The sequence below is a fragment of the Clarias gariepinus genome, chromosome 1 (assembly GCF_024256425.1).
Source record: "Clarias gariepinus isolate MV-2021 ecotype Netherlands chromosome 1, CGAR_prim_01v2, whole genome shotgun sequence".
Classification (NCBI taxonomy): domain Eukaryota; kingdom Metazoa; phylum Chordata; class Actinopteri; order Siluriformes; family Clariidae; genus Clarias; species Clarias gariepinus.
In genome coordinates this window covers 8918296-8936157 of record NC_071100.1, presented here as the reverse complement: position 1 = coordinate 8936157, position 17862 = coordinate 8918296, and the positions used below count along the sequence as shown (strand labels likewise).

Below are 17862 nucleotides of genomic sequence, written 5' to 3'. Positions count from 1 at the left end.
AATATGGTTTTGAATGAATAAAAAATAAATAAAAAATACCAAGCTTAGGAACATTTTATCTACTGTATATATGGTGCAGAAAAGCTACTTCATGCATTTATAGACCTCCAGCCTAGACTATTGCAATGCATTACTGGGTGGTTATCCTGCTTCCTTAATAAACCATCTACAGTTAGTCCAAAACGCAGCCGCCAGAATTCTCACCAGATCAAGTAAATTTGATCATATAACCCCAATATTATCACTATATCACAGATACTGTATGTAATAAAGATATTTATATAAAATCATTCCCACTACATGTACACTACCGTTCAAAAGTTTGGGGTCACTTTCTAACTCCATGATTGTACCTGATTTTTATTTCTTTCTACATTGTAAAGGAATGCTAAAGGCGTCTAAAAATGCATTAATCTCCTTTGAACAGTTAATAATAAGATGTTTCTGCTACTTCTGCTCTGTAAAGACTTCATAACGCCTCTAATCTGAGGTGCTGTTAATTGGTCATTTTTCAGGCTGATAACTCTAAATGAACTTCTCGTCTGTAGCAGAGGTAGGTTTTGGTCTCGCCCTCCTGGGATGGCCTTCATGAGAGCCAGTTTCATTATGGTGCTTGACGGATTTTGCGAATGCACTTGACAATACTGTTCTTGCAAGAACTATTACAGAAAGGCTGACCTCTGTGTCTTAAAATCACATCTAATTGTTGTTTTTGTTGTTGTTATGTAATTACCTAATTCCATATGTGTTATTTTATAGTTTTGAAATCCCCAGTATTGTTGTAGAATGTAGAAAATAAATCACTAAACAAAAACAAAGAATTTTTCAAGTGACCCCAAACTTTTGAACGGTAGTGTATAAAACATATTTATGTTATAATCCTTTTTGTTTTAAATGTGATTTTCTGTGTTTTAGATGGTGATGTGATCCTGGAGAGTCCTGTCCATCCTGTGACTGAGGGACATCCTCTGACTCTACGCTGTTTATATCGCAACACAAATCCCTCAAACCTCCGAGCTGATTTCTATAAAGATGGATCGGTTTGCCAGAAAAAGACTACAGGAGAGATGATCATCCATGATGTCTCAAAATCAGATGAAGGATTCTACTACTGTAAATACCCATGGAAAACAGAGTCAGAGAAAAGCTGGGTCTCAGTCAGAAGTGAGAAATCTTTTAAATATTTGTATAAAAACAGTGGTGTACGTGGTGAATATTGTATCTTTACATAACATTGTATTTTCCCTTTGCAAAAGACAATGTATTTAGTGAGTATATATGTAAGTATATATTTTAGTTTAATGAAACTAAAGAGGCTAAACAGGTGTCCTTCATCTGAGGTACTATTATTAATTTTTTCATTTCATCTGCTTTGCAAAAGTTGCCGCTCATTATGACTGAAATCAAGCTGTTCGTATTACCTTTTACAATTTTGCAAGTGGGCAGCGATGTGAGCAGCTTTATTTCAGTCATAAATTCACAACCACATTTCTGCCATTCAAACAGCAAAAGAAAAGGCATGATGATTATTATTTAAATAAGAAATAAAACTCTAAAGAGTCTTGTGTGGGGGCAGTGGTTCCCTTTCAAAGGCTACACTCGATGCTGCGTGAAACGCTCTGGGAACATCTTTCTGTGTTGCCGGTTGTGAAGCATGTGTGTATCAAACACACCAAATTTTGGCATATATTACCTCGGTCAGGTGACGTCATCTGATGAAGTGCACCTGCAGGTTATAAATAGGAGTGAACCGGAAACAATCAGTTGGTGTCAAAAGTATTTAAATTCATTACCACAATCAAATTTACTCCATCCGGATGGTGCGATTTATCCGGATGTTTTTTTTTTTTGTTTTTTTTTTAAATGACAAGCTGAAATAAAATAGGAGCAACGAGGCTATTTTTAAATGTAAGCAGTAGAAAGTACAGATAATTGCATGAAAATATAAGGAGTAGAAGTAAAAAGTTGGTTAAAAAATAATTACTCCAGTAAAGTATAGATACCCAAAATTTCTACTTAAGTAAGGTAACAAAGTATTTGTACTTCATTACTTGACACCTCTGGAAACAATACTCAGATCTTTTTTGTCTTCAGGACCGCATTGTGATTGCATGTGATGTGTGCAAGCGAATTAAAAAAATAGTAACTCACCGATATGGTGGAGTTTGTTAGGAGATCCGTACCTCTGCTCTTTTAAAGTGCGATTTCCACACCATGTAAACCAGCAAAAATAAGGAAGTGTTTAACTCACCAATATGGCTGAGTTTCAGGCGAGATGTGTCTCTCAGTGTGATAAAACCATCCCAGAGGGGCGATCTCCACACTTACTGTCTCGATTAAAGTGCTTCGTGTGCGGCTCGCATTCTTTACAGAGAAGCTACAGGCCGTGGCGAATTCCTGGGGCTTAAAACGACGTGCATCCGGCAGAGCTGCAAGAGACGGATTTTCCTCCTTTCTTCCACGTTCTCATCGGATTGGAAAATTCCTCTGTCCGCTTCTCAAGCACGCCCTGGCGCTTCTTATAAAATGGGCAGGATAGACATTTTCTCTCGCTTCTGCTGAGATGGAAATAGCCACCAAGCACTCGAAGAAATTAGACGACAGGTTTCTGTTGGGTGGCCGGGGGGAGGAGCCTCAATGATGCTCTCTCCCTTTCCTAAGCAACCCCCACGATGGGTTAACCCTTTCATGAAGTAAGCTGTATTCTTCCCGTATTTTCGTGCCATCGACTTATTTATTTATTTATATATAGTTGATGTGAAAGCGTGGGGTTATATGATCACGCCCCAGATAGAAGAGACGCTTTCAGGCTATCTCTCTCCTGGAACATCATCACTTCCTTCCAAGCTGTGTAGACTTTCATCTTCCCTGGTGTTACGACCCCTTAGTCTAGGTTTCAGGGCCGCAACAAAGAAGAAAATAAAAAAAGTGATCCTTTACAACAGGATAGGGAGTGCGTGGTCTTTTATTTGACACACACACAGACACACACACAGGAAGCTCTTGGCTTCAGGGTTGGGCCAAGGCCAAAACAATAAACAAAAACTTCCCCCTATCTCCTCCCACAAGCTAACTAACCTATCAAAAGAAACTTTAAACAAAATACATTAGACTAACCTACCTCCCTAACTAAACACAAAAAAACAGGAGAAAATGGGTTTAAAGAAAATGGCACCCAAACCCTACTGCTTCCGAAGAAAAAAAAAGTATATACAAACAAACCGAAAACTATTTACAATATTTACAACAAAAACAGAATAAAGATAGCAACAAAAGAAAAAAGAAACCAACACTTTACAACCCACAAAATACCGGCGCGACTCAACAGCTTTACATTCAATATTCAACACAACACACATCTCCACATCCAACAACGCGCGCTTCCGGGTTTCACTGGCCAGCTTAAAAGGACGCGCTTCTTCACGGCCAGCCAATCCCAGGGCGGGACCTCCTGCAGCAGGGAGAGCGAGAGAGAGAGAAAGGCAGGGAGAGAGAGAGCAGCACCAGCAGCCACGCACCCACGCGCACATACGTGCACTACAGCCGCACGTAACACCTGGAGGAAAAAGCTTCTCAGGCACCAGGTCAGGTTGGTGCTCCACTGCACATCATGATGGTTATGCAAGCCTACCAGGCTGACCTGCTGAGAGACTTGAGCACTGGCGGGGCTCTGGAAGATAGGGCGTTCTGGAATTACGCCGGGCCACAGACTTGTCTCTTCATGCAACAAAGCAGACGGCTCGTGCTATCGGCCGTTTTATGGCTACGATGGTTTTCGCAGAGGGGCACTTGTGGCTGAATCTCACGGGCATAAGGATAAGCCCCCATCTCGCCTTTTGGCCTGTTTGGCGACGCCGTTAACTCGGTTGCCACTAGGTTTGTGAGGCAAAGTTATATGAACAAACCTACAGGAAATTTTTTCCCCACCGTGCTCAAGAGTCAGGACTGTTGGCCACCCAGTCTCGACCGAGTCTGACTCTCGCGAGGCGTGAAGCACACAAGGAGAGTGTTTTAAGCCGGGCACCTCCTCGTAAAGATTGGGTTAAAAAAATATTATTTAGACTAGCTAATTAAGTTCACTAGCTAACGATTTTATTTGTACAAAAAATGAACTGTTATATAGCTTCTGTTTGTATCGGTTTATTGTTATTATAAAATAGGCTATATATATATATAAAGACATCAAAATTTAAATATAAAAAAAAAGGAAAAATAGACCTACAGAATAGAACATTAAAATAACTAAAATATACACTTCTATATTTGGTATAATATGGTTATAGTATAGTATATCGCAGCTGGAATTGCAGTGTTACTGTGTGTGCTTTGCAATGTCAGACACATTCAAATGCAAATGAATCAGCTGTTCTCACCTTTACACTCAAAGAAACTAAAATACTTTTTGATCAAAAGGGGAGATTAAAAGGGGAAAAGTAAAAGTCTGTACAAACAACATAGCACAATGCATGTGTGTGAATGGCCGAAATGTGGTTGTGAATAAGCCTTTTAGTGAATGTAAAATGTTCACGTAAACCCGCGGTGCCGATATGAGAGATTTATAAGAGATTTCTCTTTCCCAGAAATATAACAAACACACATTTATACGTGTTAAATAAGCGCTGTGCGAAACGCACACCGATGCCTTATCTCAGTCATAATATACAAATATGTTTTAGCTGTGTAGTGAACCGTGCGCGCACAACCTCTCGCGGGCGAGCCTTTCTCTGAATACGCTGTTTTAACGGGGGTGGGGATAAGAAACACCGCACCGGCAGAAGTACTGTAGATTAATGATTATGAATGCGTCGGGGAAAACAGCAAGGAAACTGATTGGCCATTTTAATAATTCATTGATAAGTTGATGTCTTTTCGTTTCGGCTGTGAGTGGATGCTCTGTACTAATCCACGTTTCATACGAATTACATAAGCTGATTTTTTTTTTCCATTAGTTTATATAAAAGCAGACATTTTGCTTTCTGTAAGTATATATTTTTCATGTCTGTGAGGCGAGTATACGTGGAGTTTCGGTTCATTTTCTGACGTGCTCAAGTTCACAGAAACCGATACAGAATAGCGCTGTATCCCTGTTTGCTTTCATTATTTTACAACATCATAACGTTTTCTCGTCATTCTGCATGCACTTAAATAAAAGTAAAGTCTTATATAAGCTACATAGCCTTTATAGGTTTATTATATAGTTTTTGCCCATTTATCTGACAACACCTGTGACTCACCCACTTTTCCTGATAAACACAGCCGGAGTTTTCTGGCTACGCGAGTGTTACACATGATAAAATATAAAGGCTCACTGTGTTAACATTTACTTTGCTTAAATTCGATGGAACTAAGAAATCCCTATATTTAAGTTCTAAATTTGTACTGTAATTTTAGTACTGTGATGATAAATTCGTTTAGTGTTTCACTTGTATTTTATAAGGTTTTTGCCGGCGGTGATACAGCGCAACGGGGGTGCTGGGATGTAAAAATGTAATTTGTTAAAATGTTTTTATTATTTATTAAAGAACATTATGATGATCATAACAGCCTACTGCATTTACTTCTTATAATAACGCAAAAACACATCGACATCTGCTGACACAGTAGCACGTCCTGACAATGTTAGAATTTTTATGGTAATTTATTTTCGTTTATTTCAGTTAATAAATCTACTACAAATTTAAAGAACACAAAATATAAGATGACAAAAAACATACATGCGTAGCTTTTCTAATTACACCTGATAAAATCTAAAGGCTGACATTTACTTTGCTTAAATTCGATCCTAATAAGATTACATTTAATTTAAATTTTACATTTGTACTGTAATTTTAATACTGTGATTATGAATTCGTTTAACTACAATGTTTCACTTAATTTTATCTGCTACTATGTGCAGCTCTAACGGAGCGCGGCTCATTAATCCTGCAGAGAATGAACTGATGCCCGAGGCATCAGTCTGTAGTTATATAGCGCCACTCAGCGGTAGAAGTCAGCAAACGCACAAACCCAAATGTCGCCACCGTGAGGCGTGGCGGTAAAACCAGAATACCGCATGAGTAACATCTGTACATATACTGTATTAGCTCACATGAAGTGTACGGAAGGTTGAGATCATGTTTATTAAGTATATTTCAATTGCACACCCATAAAAAAATCTACAACAGAATCTGTTGAATTTTAAGATAAACTAATGATTTTGTCAAGGTATTTTTTAATGATGTATATTTAACATTCTAAAAAAAAATGGGGTTCAAAAAAATAAAATAACTCAGTATCAGGAAATCCTCCCTTATAAGCACAGTTCCAGCACATTCAGTGTTCTTTAATTAGTTCAACCAAAGCAACTGAGCCTCAACTTCTAGTACAAATAAATTTCAAATTGAGAACTAACCAAAATTGCTAGTAACAAACAGCAATTATAACAAAATACCAATTATTGAAAAAATACAAAAATAACTGTGGTGGCTTTTCCTGATAAAACGATAGAAACGACACATTTCACGGTCAACAATCTTACATATCACTGTATTTGTATAAAATGTACTTTAGAATGAATGCAGAAATTTTCCAAACTGTGTTTAAGTGGATGACTGTTTAGTGCATCCACTTAAACACAGGTTATCTTGTGGCAGGACACCATACAGACTTCTCACAAATCATACTACAAACATTTCTTGACATATCTATTAACACCCAACATAAACAACAATATTATCCACTAACATAAAACAGTATTTCCGTATACCACACTCTTGAACATTTTTAAAACTTAATGCACTGAGATTCTCTACTTAAACTGAATTATCCTGCAGGAACTAGTTATCTGCTATTGGAATGCCTCTGTTCTGTGTTTTAATATGGGCTTAAATGTTCTGCTTTAATTATACACTGGATCATTTCCATGTTAATGTCATGTTCCCTCTTCCTGTTTTGTTTTAGGGATGATTTCAGTTCCACCAGAGCCAGATGTTCCAGGTAATTATTATTATTATTATTATTATTATTATTATTATTATTAATTTGCACATGTTGGATTTTAATTGCAGCTTAAAATGCTGCTTTGTTCAATTGTTTAAGGTATAAAAATGTTCATTTTGCTTATTTATTTATTTACTTACTTACTTATTTATTTATTTATCTATCTATCTTTTCTATTATTCTTTTTTATGTTCACTTTGGGCTTTTTATAAATCCTCACACCATACTGCTGAATCTCTTCCAAACAGTAACAGAGACAATGCAATACAATACATTGTAACAATGTAACATCGACCAGTACACAGAACTGAACTGAGGTGGTGCAAATACTTTGTCCATGAGATAGTAAATGCAGTAAACAAGACTAGTAGCTAAGAAAAAGTTATTGTGCAAATAGCAGCATATTGTGTTAAAAGCAATTGTGCAAGAAAACCCAAATTGCTACAAGCTAAAGCTAAACTTGCTGTTTATGTAAACACAAACAACAAAATAAAGGGCAGGGCAGGAGATCAATGCAGTATGGCACTGTAATGTCAGGTACAGACTGGCGCAAAAGTTCAGGTTTTACCAAACGATGTGAAACCAAAAGACGTTCGAGCACCATTGGTGTTACAGATGAAAAAAATCACTTTTCACATGATTACACAGCAATGGTATTTTATTGCATTTTATTCATTTACTCGCCATCTTCACCACCCTGTAACTAGATCCTGGACTTTCTGTCAGATCAAGAACAGAAGCTCCAGCACCACCACACTAAGTCCTGGGCCCCCCAGGGCTGTGTGCTCATTCCCCTCTTGTTCACACACATATACATATACCTATAGAGTTGTGTTCAAAATAATAGTAGTCCAACATCAGTAACCAGATCAATAATTGTTTTTGTGAGAAATTATATTTCTTCATGGAACATATTTTGCTTGTAAGTGTAGTGGAGTAATAAAAAACAACAGACCCAACAGTCATGACTTGCATGCACCTGATTCTGTGTAATTAAATCATTAATTGAAATGGGGCGTGTTCAAAATAATAGCAGTGTGGAGTTCAATTGGAGAGGTTAATTATTCTATAATAAAACAGATGTTGAACAAGTTCCCCTTATTTAAAGATAGATACAGAAAAGGTTGTTCTGTGCATTTCCCTCTAAAAAGTAAAATGGGTTGTCCAGACATTGTTCAGAAGAACAGCGCACTTTGATTCAAAAGTTTATTAGAGATGGGAAAACATGCAAAGAATTGCAGAAAATGATAGGCTTCTCTGCTAAAATGATATCAAATGCTTTAAAATGGAGATCAAAACCAGAAAGAAGTGGAAGAAAACAGAAAACTACCATTAACAAAATTGGCAAAGATTCAGCCAATGATCAGTTTCAGCATGATTAAAAAACATCTAAAGTTGCCTGTGAGTACCATGCAATTTACCTTGTGCCAATAAAAATAAAATAATAACAATATGAACTAATGCACGCAATGATGCAGCTGCCAGACGTGATTTTAAACTAGAACCGGTATACTGGAGAGGCAATCAGAAAACAAACAGTCCGAATCTGTCTGCCTCCAGTTTCTGATTGGCTGGTGTTGCCCCTGCTCTAGTCTCTGGTTGGCTGAAATAGAGGCAGAGTACAGTACTAACGCTGCTACAGTTCATTCAACCTGCAAGAGTTTCAGCGCACAAAAACGAGTTTGAGAGCGAGTGCGAGAGATTCAGTGTGCAAAAATGAGTCTGAAAGCACACGCAAGAGAGAGAGAGAGTAGTGCAATAAAGTATATTTTACTATAATATATTTTTGGACAGAGTACTACAATACAATTATTTTGAAGTATGTTAAAAGTTCAATTCCAAAAATTTGTAAAAGCATGATTTTAGTATACTTTTTATATATTAACTTTTTGTTAGTATATTTGCAATTTACTCGCGAAGATTGTAATCTATTTGTAATACAATAAAGTGTACTTTTTTAATGGGGAAGAGGTACAATGTAAATGTCTTTTTTGTCTCTCGTTCATTTCATTATAAGTATCCTGTATAAACTGTTGGATTACACTAATTAGAGGGCTACTTCATAACTGCTTCTGCTGCATCCTTCATTATTTGAGATGCCAAGAATCTTTGTGTGTTTTATTGGCAATAAATTATTCATGTTTTTTTTTATTTATTTATTTATTTTTTATAGGAAGCTCTAAAGCTTTGGTTTCCATGAAACCTGATAAACACGTGTACAAAGGAGATAAAGTTACTCTCAGATGTGACATACAGGGAGGAGACACTGATTGGAGCTACAACTGGTATAGGAATAAAAACAAAGTCTTTTCAGACAACACAAATCAGGAGGTCAATATGTATGTTAAATTTATTGACAGAGGTAAATACACCTGCAGAGGAGAGAGAAATGGCTCTCAGAGCTCAGCTATCAGTGATGCTGTTACACTGACTGTATCAGGTGAGTCTGTGGCAACATTTGGGTTTTATTTACTGTAATACATGTCAAACATTAAGACTGGACACTAGATCTAATATTGTTCGACTTATCCTGTCTTTTAACTGATTAGAGGATAATTTGAGAAAGTGTAAATAATTTATTTTGGGAGTTTTGATTGAAAAAATAGGGTATAACTATAAAATTACATTTATGTATTTTCTGAATTTAAAATTACTGATTTTTTTCTTAAATGCACTCCGGTTATATTACAACTTCTGTTGGCTGCACTGTCTTATCAGTGATTTCCATTCAAGGCTCCCCAGTCACTGCTGTGCAGATGTAAATATGTTACATCAGCTCATTTGTAACTGTGGTGCGTGCAAAAATTCATTAGCGCTTACAGTTTTCTGGGATTCAGTACTGGAACATTATCAGGAAAAAGGTTTAACAATCAACATTACAGTAAGACACTTATTGAAGAGCTGAAACTAAACCAAACTTTGGGTTTAAAGCAGAGGACTGCTATGCCAGTGTGTTGTGAACTTGCAGGGCTATGCACATTTGCACATTTCTGCCTACACTATCAATACTTCATTTTGAGGTGTTAAAGTATCCTCCTCATAATCCTGATCTTGCTCCATCAGACTTTTACCGGTATTGTCCCCTGAATGCAAAACTACAAGGACAAAGATTCACTTCTGATGAAGTGAAGACAGGTACACCAGTGCCTTACAGTTCAGCCTAAAACCTTTTTTAATGAAGGAATACAAAAACATTTGTATAAAAAATACAAAAAAAGTGTCTTGAAAAGCAACAATTTGCCCTAAAAGATTGTCAAAAATTATGTATTTGTCTTGTCTAAAAGTTAATTAAAATTAATTATACAATCTAAGTGCATTTAATTTAACATAATGTATGCATATGTATATATATAGCATGTGTTATCTGTGGAAGGCAGGTGTGGGCTGGCCACCCGAAAAATTAAATCTGAATAATATTATGAGAACTTTTTTCTTTTTTTTTTCTCCTACCCTGTCATATAGCATATACTGATAATTCATCTGGTGAGTTATTGTGAGTTTAATAAATAAATTCACCAATATTTTCTCAGGCAGCCCAAATTATTTGTTTTACGTATTCTTAACAAACAGATAAATACTAATTAAATCAATCTGTCATGTTTTCCGAAGCGAGGAGACAGACGCAGATGCAGGAGGAAGTTTGAACAGGTCTTTTATTGAACAAAACTGTTCCAATAACAAAAACAAAGGGAAAAACAGGGTGTTCAAACTGAGTCTGCAGGTAGTCGGCGAAACAAACACGAGGCTAACTTTAACGAACAAAATGCAAAACTTCCCCGGCACTGATATTCCAACCCCTTTTATGGTTGGATAGAATACCGACCTTTACTCCTGCAGACAACTTTCAATCCTATGTCAAACAAACAAAGAGAGATTAGAACACCTATTAATCAAACAGAAACAACAGTGCACAGACAGGTGGCTACTGGTTCGGCTGGTTTAAATAGACACACAGGGGAACGACACAGGTGAACTTAATTGAGTGATTGAGTGAAACATATAAGCGACGGCTCAGTAATCCGTGGAACCTGATCTAATTCCCCGGGACTGTGGCGGAAAAGGTGTTACAGTAACCCCCCCAGGACCGGCCTCCCGAGGGGGGGAGGCCGCGCTCGTGTCGTTGTCGGGGGAGGTAGGGACCTGCCGGATTGCTGGAATTGCCGGCGAGCGGGGCGGCCCGGAGGTCAGGGTGCCGGGCGGTCCGGCCGTGCTCGGTGGAACGCCGCAATGAGCTCAGGGCTTAAGATGTCTTTGGCCGGGACCCAGCTCCGTTCCTCCGGACCATACCCTTCCCAATCCACAAGATATTGGAGGGAACCCCCCCTCCTCCGTGAGTCTAGGAGGTCTTTGACTCGGAACGCCGGGGAGCAAAGGTTCGGTGGCACCATCATCTAGCGGGCCCCGGATGACTGGCCTGAAAAGGGAGACATGATTAATGTCTAAAAAAAAAGAGAAAACAGGATTAATCTTCATAGGAGCGGAGAGTTTTAATTTATAGGCGATTATGGGGAATGGACCGATGTATTTGGGTGTGAGTTTCCGACAGGGGAGGTTGAGGTGAAGGTCCCGTGTCAACAGCCACACTCGATCGCCTACCTGGAGCAGAGGACTTTTCCTTCGTCGTCTATCAGCAATTTTTTTGAATCGACGAACTGCTTGGGAGATCCTTGTGTGTGCATTCTCCCATACTTTTTCCGCCTTTTTAAACCACTGATAATGCCCTGAGGTAGTGCTAAACACAGTCTTCCATTCATCACCCCTGCGCACACGAACGAGGTTATAAGCGCTGCGAAGGTTAAGTTTAGTAAAGATGGAAGCGCCGCGGAGTTGGTCGATCGCGGCCGGCACCAGGGGCAGTGGGTGCTTATATTTTACTGTTACTGTATTGAGGCCACGATAATCAATACAGGGCCGTAAGCCTCCGCCTTTTTTTTCACAAAAAAGAACCCTGCCGAAGCGGGCGACGTGGACCTGCTGATGAGCCCCTGACGGAGGGCCTCACTGACGTATTCCTCCATTGCCTCAGTTTCTTCCTGGGACAATGGGTAAATACGCGAGCTTGGCAGTGTTTTGCCCGGCAGGAGCTCTATCGCGCAGTCCCACGGATGATGAGGGGGAAGTCGTGCTGCTGCCCTAATGCTAAACACGTCTTTAAATTTCGCGTACTCGGATGGTACATCCGAGTTACTAGGGAGCTCGGACTTTCAATGCTTGTGATTTGGACCGTTAACGGGAACGGTTTACAAATTTTGGCACATCTAAGAGCCCAAGATGAGATGCGCATATTAACCCAATCAAAATTAGGTTTGTGAATTCTAAGCCAGGTTAGACTTGGCAAGTTGTGCAGGTACACAGAAAGGTTGATATGTGTGAAGTGGAGTGGAGTGGATTATTTTTAATAAAGGGCAACTCGATACTTGGTGATTTTCCCCCCCACAATACAGACATAATCCGGTGCTCATTCTCCGCTTCTTCTCAGCCGCAGACAGGTGGGACGCACCCACGTCCATCTTTTCAATTGATGACCCCTCCAGCAAACTTGACGGTGTCTTGGTAAAGTTCTCTTTTCGGTTCGGTTCATATTTTTTCACCACAGTTCGGAGTGAGGTGCGACGCTGCTGGCTGCGCAGGTGTTGATCCAGCTTGATGGCTAGGGTGACACACTCATCCAGGGACATGTCGGCGTCCCTACAGGCTAGCTCAAGCTGGAGATCGGGGTGCAGTTCGTCTCGGAACCGAGCCAGCAGGCTCCTCTCACACCATCCACTCTCTGCGGCAAGCACTTTGAACTTTACTGCATATTCAGCGACTGGATTATTTCCTTGCCGTAGTCTTAGGAGTCTTTGTTCACCTGTCTTGCCTTGGTCCGGATGATTAAAGACAGTGCGAAGGGCCTCAATGAACAGGTGATAGCGGGTCATGGTTGTCCCTCCGGCGCTCCACACCGCTGTAGCCCAATCCAGGGCTGTGCCAGTGAGTTGCTGTGTGACGAAACTGACCTTTTGCTGATCGGTCATGTTGGGATATTTTGCGAGGTAAAGTTCGCAGGCTAGCAAGAATCTCTTGCACCCTTCTGGATCCCCAGAGTATCTTTCCGGTGGGGCAGAGCGTGGCAGTGAGGGTGCGGAGCGCCGGTGCGGAGAAGTTGAGGGGGGTCGAGCTGTCACGAGTTGACTCACGCTGCACGCTAGGTCGTGGACAGCTCGGACCAGGCTTTCAATCTCTTTCTGCTGATCGCGGAGATAGCCATGGATCAGATCATCGCCTGGCAGGGGGGTTTCTGCTGTGTCTTAGTGGGTCCGTGCATCTGTCATGTTTTCCGAAGCGAGGAGACAGACGCAGATGCAGGAGGAAGTTTGAACAGGTCTTTTATTGAACAAAACTGTTCCAATAACAAAAACAAAGGGAAAAACAGGGTGTTCAAACTGAGTCTGCAGGTAGTTGGCGAAACATGAGGCTAACTTTAACAAACAAAATGCAAAACTGCACCGCGAAACCGGCGTGCTGAGGATTCCCCGGCAATGATATTCCAACCCCTTTTATGATTGGATCGAATACCGACCTTCACTCCTGCAGACAACTTTCAATTCTATGTCAAACAAACAAAGAGAGATTAGAACACTCATACAGTAAATCGAACAGAAACAACAGTGCACGGACAGGTAGCTACGGGTTCGGCTGGTTTAAATAGACACACAAGGGAACGACACAGGTGACCTTGATTGAGTGATTAAGTGAAACATATAACAATACAGACACACTAGGGGGAGACAAAGCGACGGCTCAGTAATCCGGGGAACCTGATCTAATTCCCTGGGACCGTGGCGGAACAGGTGTTACACAATCAATCAATCAATCAATCAATCATCTGTCTCCAAAGCAAGCATGCATTTCTTAATTTTTACTTTTTTTACAACTTAACAACAACAAAAAAATTCAGGTGTGTGTGAGGAAGAAAGAGAGAGAGAAGCAAAATGGAATATTCACAACAAGCGATGTCAATGTCAACTCACGTCATCTGTCCTTGTCATTATTCTAAATTTGGCTGTGAAAAGGGGATCCTTCTGGCAAAACGGGCATTTTGTCAGACAGTTTCTATTTAAGTGATTACTTAATTCAAAACAAGTCTGGCAGAAATCCAGCTAGGGTGTGACAAAATTTGACTTATCTTAATAAAAAATACAGTTAATTTATTATTTACTTTTTTGAATAGGGCCTGATATTTTTAGACTTTTTTTCTTCAGTAAATAAAAAAAAATAATAATAATAATAAAGCTGAAATTTGTATTTACTTGGGTTATTTTGTGTAATTGAAAAACATTCAGGAAGGGTCAAATATTTTTTCAAGGCACAGTGTGTGTGTGTGTGTGTGTGTGTGTGTGTGTGTGTCTTTGCCATATAGCTATATGAAATGAGTTGTTCTTACCAGTTTCTGTATAAGCTATATAACAGGGTAGGAGGAAAACAAAAAACATTTTCATAATATTTGGAGAATTTCTCCAAATTTTGGATGGCCAGCCCACTGGTATGAAATGAGTTGGCCTCACCAGTTTTAATATCTGGGAGCACGGTGATAGAAAATGTCTGTCCTGTAAAGCTGTCCTGATGGTGAATAATCTTAATTTCTGAAAATTCTTAACAAAACAAAGTTCACAGTCCAATACAGTGGAAAACACCTTGGAGACAATATTGCATCCAGGATTCCCCTTACGATTTTAAGTATTCATTTGACATTTCACTGTGGAATTTTCTTCTTCGCAAATCTACTTAATAAAAATAAAAACTATGGTGTAGTAAAACTACCCATATATCTTTTTTTTTTTTTTTTTTTTTTTAAGTTACTCAAGTAAATGTAACAGAACAAATATTACTCGTTACTTCCCACCTCTGTGTATAAGACTTACTTTGTCAGACTTAAGAACAAATACGACTTACAACAGTGCTCCTGGAACAGAACTTGTTAGTAAGTTGGGGACTACCTGTAGACCTGATCTTGCTCCATCAGACTTTCATCTGTTTGGTCTCCTGAAAGCAGAATATGAGTTCACAATCCTGTACACTGGAAAACTTTGACAGAATGGCGCCAGGGATTTCTCTCGTAAACTTAGGCCATGTCCACACGTAACCGGGTATTTTTTAAAATGGAGATGCCGTTTTGGTAATTGAAAATGGAGCTTTTGAAAAACTTCATCCAAAAGTGAAGATTTTCTAAAACTCTGTTTTTAAGTGGTGTTGTGTGGACAGGGGAAATGGAGATTTCGGCTTGTTGTAACGTCACCTTGTGCCGATGATGTAATTATCTGAGTGCCAGTGTCTTGTTTATGAGGATATTTTGTGCAATGGTGGACGTACATACCGTACATACACTTTACAAGGTGATTGTGTTAACATTGCTTACTGGACTTTTTACATGCGTGTAAAATGTAGGTTGTGTGGAAAGAGTTATTTTTAAAAATGAAGAAAAATCTCTGTTTAAAAAAAAAAAAACCTGCTACATGTGGACATTACATTAGTTTCCAGTCTACATCCCTTAAAGTCAACATTAAAACATTAAAATATGTGTGTGGGTGAGTGTGTGTTAGTCGTCCTACACAATAACCCCCCTCAATATTTACAAAATACATCAATATTTTTGGGTTGTGGACCGAATCGTCAGAGTTTCCTATTATTTCTTATGGGGAAATTTGCTCTAAGACAAAATGGCGTCTGGGATTCCCCTCGTCAAGATTCAAAGACGCAGAGGCAACAGTTCACGATGAGATTTATTTCTTTAGGTGCGGTTACAGATTTTGGCAACGTTTTTTGCAGTGTTGGGAAAGAGGACTGATTTAGTCAGGTGGATTGGTATGCTTTATTTTGTATATTTGCGCCAAAGGTGTATAAGAGTCACTTTTCCCATGACAAATACAACAAATAATGAATTATGAACGTGCTCATGGAACAGAACTCGTTCCTTAGTAGGGGACCACATATATATATATATATATATATATATATATATATATATATATATATATATATATATATATATAATCATTTTATTATTTTTTTATTTCATTTATTTTATTTTATTTTCTGACAGAGAGACCACAGGCAGTACTGAGTGTATCTCCACAGAACTGGCTGACTGAAGGAGACTCAGTGACTCTAAGCTGTGAGGTTACAGACTCCTCTACAAACTGGACATTCAGCTGGTACAGAGATGTTTCCTACAGAGACAATATTAGCCAAATTCTCTATAAAGAGGAACTTCTCTCAGACAGCAGCAGAGGATCTCGAGGGTCCTACACTCTCAGTCCTGCTGCTCTTAATCACACAGGAGTTTATATTTGTGATGCAAAGAGAGATGACCCATCCTTTTACATGCATTACAAATATAAACAGGCACTATGGATAAATGGTGAGGAAAAATTAAATTTGTGTGTTAAACATAGATCGATAAATAAAAAACAACAATTAACACAACATTAAATTTAAGGCTGTGCTAATGTTTGATGTAAAAATCTTTATATTCACCCTTCTGAGTGAGGAATGTTTAAGGCAGCAGAATAGCCCTAAGCACTAGTAGAGGATTATTCTCATTCACATAGCATTATTTAATGAAATAATGTGTGGATGTGTTCAGTACAAGTTATGTAATTAAAACACAATCATAATAACACATGTGTTAAAATCTACTGTATGTTTAAAGGTGAATCTCCTCCAGTCTCTCTGATCATCAATCCCAGCAGAACTCAACACTTTACTGGTCACTCTCTCTCACTGAGCTGTGAGGACCTGAGTAACTCTACTGCGTGGACAGTGAGACAATACCTACCCCAATTTTATGGTACAATTTGCTCACAATCAGGATCAGTTACAGGATCTACATGTAAAATAAGCTACCTCTCCAAATATGACACTGGAGTTTACTGGTGTCAGTCTGAATCTGGAGAAAACAGTAATCCTGTCAACATCACAGTTCATGGTGAGTCTTCATTTAGTGGGTTTACTGGTAAAGGGAAAGAGCTTGTTTAATACAGAATATTCAGCTCTCAGTGCCCATCTGGGAGAACTGTTCAACAAGAGACATTTATCTGGTTTGTTCCAATAATGTTTTAAGAATTGTGAATGTTCTGTAATTGTAATATTACTTAAAGACTGCAACAGATTGTCATATTTGAGTTTCTCTTATGAGCTGAAACAGTTACAGTAGAGCAGAGTAGAGTAGTAACATACTGTATACTATTGTAGAGTTGTACACTGAATGAGGCTGTGATGAGTGTATGTACAGTATGAAGAGTTTTCATCCAATCAACATCATAAACACAACCCACAAAAACAAAACACAGAAATAAACAAAACTGACCAAAACTCATTGCACCTCAATCTGATGCCAGCTTTACAGTAGAAGGAGCCAAAATTCATTTTAACAGATTATGATTTTTTTGCTTATTTAAACAATTATTTTGCTCCATTATTTTGCAATCCAAATCCTTTTGCACCTGGTAGAACTAATCAACTGTAACCGGTGGTGGGGGTCACCAACAGTGACCAAGAGTAGTGTACAGTAATTATTAGAATTGAAAATAGTTTTAAATTTGTTCTGTTACTTTGGATTATTCTTGAAAACACAGGAGAATAAACCATGGAGCTCTTGCACAGTCCTGAGAAACTTTATATTTCCACTCATTTTGCTTTAGAAAATCAACTAACTTCAGGGTTCTTGGGTTGAATCATCCAAAATGTAAAGCTAGTGCAGTAGGGTGACCAATCCATTGGTCCATACACCAAGTAATATCCTTGATAAGGGGTTAAACAGTGCGATTCAGGCTTGAGGTTTGAAGTAAGTTACAGTAGCTTTGTAGCTTGCATTAAGCCTTAACCGAACATTATGGATGGTTT

General features: G+C 38.8%; 1 protein-coding gene across 1 annotated transcript in view; it reads left to right on the top strand.

The window, feature by feature from the left end:
• The window catches only part of LOC128514257 (Fc receptor-like protein 5), a 34630-nt gene that overhangs the window by 11225 nt on the left and 5543 nt on the right, over positions 1-17862 (top strand). The window contains exons 5-9 of the mRNA XM_053488064.1: positions 916-1164; positions 6940-6975; positions 9152-9418; positions 16061-16378; positions 16670-16945. Coding sequence (XP_053344039.1) covers positions 916-1164; positions 6940-6975; positions 9152-9418; positions 16061-16378; positions 16670-16945 — 1146 coding nt within the window. The remainder of the gene's footprint in view (positions 1-915; positions 1165-6939; positions 6976-9151; positions 9419-16060; positions 16379-16669; positions 16946-17862) is intronic.